This window comes from Athene cunicularia (genome assembly GCF_003259725.1).
Source record: "Athene cunicularia isolate RWA chromosome 9 unlocalized genomic scaffold, athCun1 chr9_part1, whole genome shotgun sequence".
NCBI lineage: Eukaryota > Metazoa > Chordata > Aves > Strigiformes > Strigidae > Athene > Athene cunicularia.
The window spans coordinates 11025476-11029332 of NW_020799110.1; the positions used below are offsets into that span (position 1 = coordinate 11025476).

At 63.6% G+C, this 3857-nt stretch overlaps 1 protein-coding gene across 1 annotated transcript in view; it reads left to right on the forward strand.

The window, feature by feature from the left end:
* The first annotated feature begins 724 nt into the window (after positions 1-724).
* SLC12A9 (solute carrier family 12 member 9) overlaps positions 725-3857 on the forward strand; it is a 7043-nt gene continuing 3910 nt past the window's right edge. Inside the window, exons 1-8 of the mRNA XM_026854976.1 lie at positions 725-887; positions 1060-1197; positions 1425-1724; positions 1943-2050; positions 2162-2273; positions 2378-2535; positions 2805-2887; positions 3227-3351. Coding sequence (XP_026710777.1) covers positions 725-887; positions 1060-1197; positions 1425-1724; positions 1943-2050; positions 2162-2273; positions 2378-2535; positions 2805-2887; positions 3227-3351 — 1187 coding nt within the window. The remainder of the gene's footprint in view (positions 888-1059; positions 1198-1424; positions 1725-1942; positions 2051-2161; positions 2274-2377; positions 2536-2804; positions 2888-3226; positions 3352-3857) is intronic.

Below are 3857 nucleotides of genomic sequence, written 5' to 3' on the forward strand. Positions count from 1 at the left end.
ACCCCCCCGCCTCCCCGCGGGCATGGCTGCGGCCCGCCTTGCGGCTGCGATAGGGCATCTCCCGGCAGCCGCGGGCCGCCCCTGCCAGCCTGCGGCGCTGCCAGCCGGGCTTGCCTCCCGCCACCCGAGCAGGGCCGCGGGGACCTCTGCGTGTCCTGTCCCCAGGGTAGGGACACACACACAGGCTGGGGAGCGCTACCCCAGCTGGCGGGGATGCCTGGGGCTGCTTTTGCTTCCTGCTTTGCAGCGAGTAAGCGGGGCGGCACCGTGAACCCCACGGGGAGCCCCTCAGCCCCTGGTGCCCACGCTGGGGCGCGAGGCATCCTCTGCCTGCTGAGGGTGGCAGCAGGGCATGGGGGCCCTGGCACCCCCTCACAGTGCCCCGGGGCTGGGTGGGCAGCAGAGCCTCTGCCCTGTTTGTTTGCTTTTTGGGTACAGCCTGGCAGCTGCCCGTGCTCAAGGTGTGCCTGGGCCTGATCCTGGCACGGCAGGAGGATGCAGATGCCCTGAGGTGGAGGCACTGGCTGGGTGCTGCTGCGGGTGGGAGGTGGCAGCACCATGGAGTGGGGACATCCCCACCCTGGCAAGCAAGGGGGTGGCATGTCTGGGGGGGAGCTGTGGGCACGAGGGTGAGAACGGCCTGTGTGCCTCACTGGGGTGAACTCTGGGCAACGGCTGTGCCGCAGGTCCTGTCCTGGGAGTGGTCCGTGCCCAGCTAACGGGCATGCTGACCTCTCCCATCTCCTCGGCAGGGTTCGTGGTGGGCCATGCCGGGTTGTACCAAGCCCTGGCCATGTTCGCGGTGGCATACTTCATCATTGGCATGACTGTGCTCTCCGTGTGTGCCATCGCCACCAACGGGGCACTGGATGCTGGAGGAGCCTACTGTATCCTCTGCTGTGGGTGCTGCTGGGGCAGGGCAGATGGGCCAAAATCAAGTGATCACCCAGCAGCCTCAGGGTGCCACTCTGGGGCTGGGACACCCTTGGCCTGGGAGGGAGAGGTGGGGGCACGCGGTGGTGCTTTGGACTGCTGACATCTTCCCTTGACTCGAGCAAGATATGATTAGCCGTGCCTTGGGCCCAGAGTTTGGGGGCAGTATCGGGATCATGTTTTTCTTGGCCAATGTGTGTGGCAGTGCCCTCTACGTGCTGGGGCTGGTGGAGGCGGTGGTTGACAGCTTTGGCATCCCTCCCGGTGAGTACTGCTGTGTGTGGTGACAGGGGACAGCTGGTGTCCCTTACCTGAGCAGCCCTAGCACCTGGCCAGGAGTGCCAAGCACTATGCCCGGCACAGCCAGCACAGCTCGCCCAGGCCTCTGGCCAGCGGGTTGATGTCTGTCATGCCTGGCACAATGCCAGCAGCTCTCAGCTCCCAGAGATGCCCACTCCGAGCCCTACTGATCCTGGCTTCTCTCTGCCCAGGGCAAAAAGCGGGCACAGGTGTCCATGTCCTGCCCCAGAGCTACTGGTACGAGCTGCTCTATGGCACTGTGCTGCTGGCCCTCTGCCTCCTTGTGTGCCTCGTGGGCGCCTCCATCTACGCTAAGGCCACCTTCCTCATCTTCCTCATCGTTGCGGGTGTCTTGGGCACCATCCTTGTCAGCTTCTTCGCCACGCGGCCCATCGGGGTGCCCATCCGCTTGCCCCGCTTCAACGGCTCCGAGATCGAGAATGGCTCCTTCACCGGCTTCTCCCTCGCCACCCTGCGAGACAACCTGGGGGGTGAGGAGACTCTTTCCCCACCCTGCCCACCGTACCCACCATGGCACTGGCACCTCCACATTGGCAGGGGCTTGCTGGAGGGTGGGGGGGTTTGTGGACACAAAGCAGGTGCCATGGGATGGTTTCTCCCATGTTTTATGTATATGGACACCGAGGAGCGGGTATATGGTGGGATTGTGCCACCCCAGACAGCCTGTCACAGCCTGTGCGTCTCACAGGTGGGTACGCGGTGGACTACACCACCGGGCAGATGATGAGCTTCAGCTCCGTCTTCGCGGTGATGTTCAACGGCTGCACTGGCATCATGGCAGGCTCCAACATGTCAGGTACGGGCAGAGGGTGTGGGGCTGGGTGGCACCGGGAGTGGGAGCCGAGGCTGGAGGAGAGCAGGGGTTGCTCTGCCTGTGGGCGCTAATGCTGCCTGCTCCTGCCCACAGGGGACCTGAAGCGCCCAAGCTACTCCATCCCGCGGGGCACCATCTCTGCTGTGCTCTTCACCTACCTCGTCTACAACCTGCTGGCTTTCCTAATGTGTGCCACCTGCAACAGGTATGGCCAGCCCGTCCCCTTGCCAGGGCCATCGGTGCCAGGCTTGTGCCAGGGCATGCTGGCCTGTGTGCCATGCATGCCAGTGTGTCCATGTCTCTCTCCAGGACCCTCCTGCAGAAGGACTATGGTTTCTTGCGTGACATCAGTATCTTCCCACCCCTGGTCACTGTGGGCATCTACGCTGCCACCCTCTCTGCAGCCATGAGCAACCTCATCGGGGCATCCCGCATCCTCTATGCCCTGGCCCGGGATGATCTCTTTGGTGAGTTCCTGCAGTGTGCTGGCGCCCACCAGAGCCCATCTGATAGGTTGTATCTGCCGGGGACCAGCCCTGGCACCAAGGCACTCCCTTCCTGGTGTAGGGGTGGGAGTGATGCTTTGTGGGTTGGCATGTGCCCATTTGGGTCACCTGCGTGCCCTGGTGTTTGCCCCCACCCCAGCACCGGGTTGGGGACAGGTCTTCTGGCTGGTGGCCAAGCCTGTTGGTGCCTGCTGGGGTGCCCCAGTCCAACTTCCCCCCTCTGCCCGCAGGCCGGGCGCTGGCGCTGGCCAAGAAGACGTCTGCCAGTGGGAACCCGGTGATGGCGGTGATCCTCTCCTGGCTGGTGGTGCAGGTGAGTTTGCCAGCCATGCTCCTTTCCTGGCTTCACCTGGTGAAGTGGATTGGCACCAGGGCTGGGTGTCATGGAGCCTGGCATGTCCCCCTACTCCTGAGGATCCCCCCCAGGCCCCCTGCCCCAGGTATCCTGCTGTGGCTGTGCCCTTCCCTCTCTGAGCCCATAAGTGAAGGACAAATGACAGCAAGGGGCAGGGATTCCTGCCCGTGTGGCACTGCCCTTTCCTGGCACACCGCTGTGGCATGCCCCAAGCTCGGCAGGGATGGCTTGGGCACGTGCTGGGGGTGCCATCCCAGGGGGTGCATTCACCCTGTGTCCCCCCCATGCTCTCTGCAGCTGGTGCTCTTCTCTGGGAAGCTCAACACCATCGCAGGGGTCGTGACCACCTTCTTCCTCCTGGTTTACGCCACTGTCAACCTGGCCTGCCTGGCACTGGAGTGGGCATCAGCCCCCAACTTCAGGTACCTGTTGGCACAGGGGAGGGAGGGTGTGCCGAGAGGCGGGGCAGGCACTTGTCTGTCCATCTGTCTGTCTGCGTTTCCCTTGCTATCCCTGTGCCTGCTCCCCCTCTGCAGGACAGAGATGCTGAACACCCCTCTCTTGGGCATTAATGGGGGCAGAGACACCCCCATCCCTGGGGAGGAAGAAGGGGACAGGTCCCAGTATGGCACTGGCTTGGCACGGTCCCCACACCCTGGCACTGCTTTGCTGAGTGGGTACAGATAAATCCAGCGCTACCGGGTACCACCCCCCCCTCCCCTTAGGCTTTCCGGAGGTAATTTATAGCCTGTGCCCGCCCGGCATCCCCCAGGCAGCTTGCCAAGTGCTGATGGAGCCCACTTTCCATTAGTGCTAATTAAACTAACAGAGGAGGGGGAGGGAGGGGGATCCTGGGTGGGGGGAGGAGAAGAGATCTTCCAGGAAGGAGGAGTGTGCATGGCAGGCAGCCCCAGCCTGGGGCGAGGGG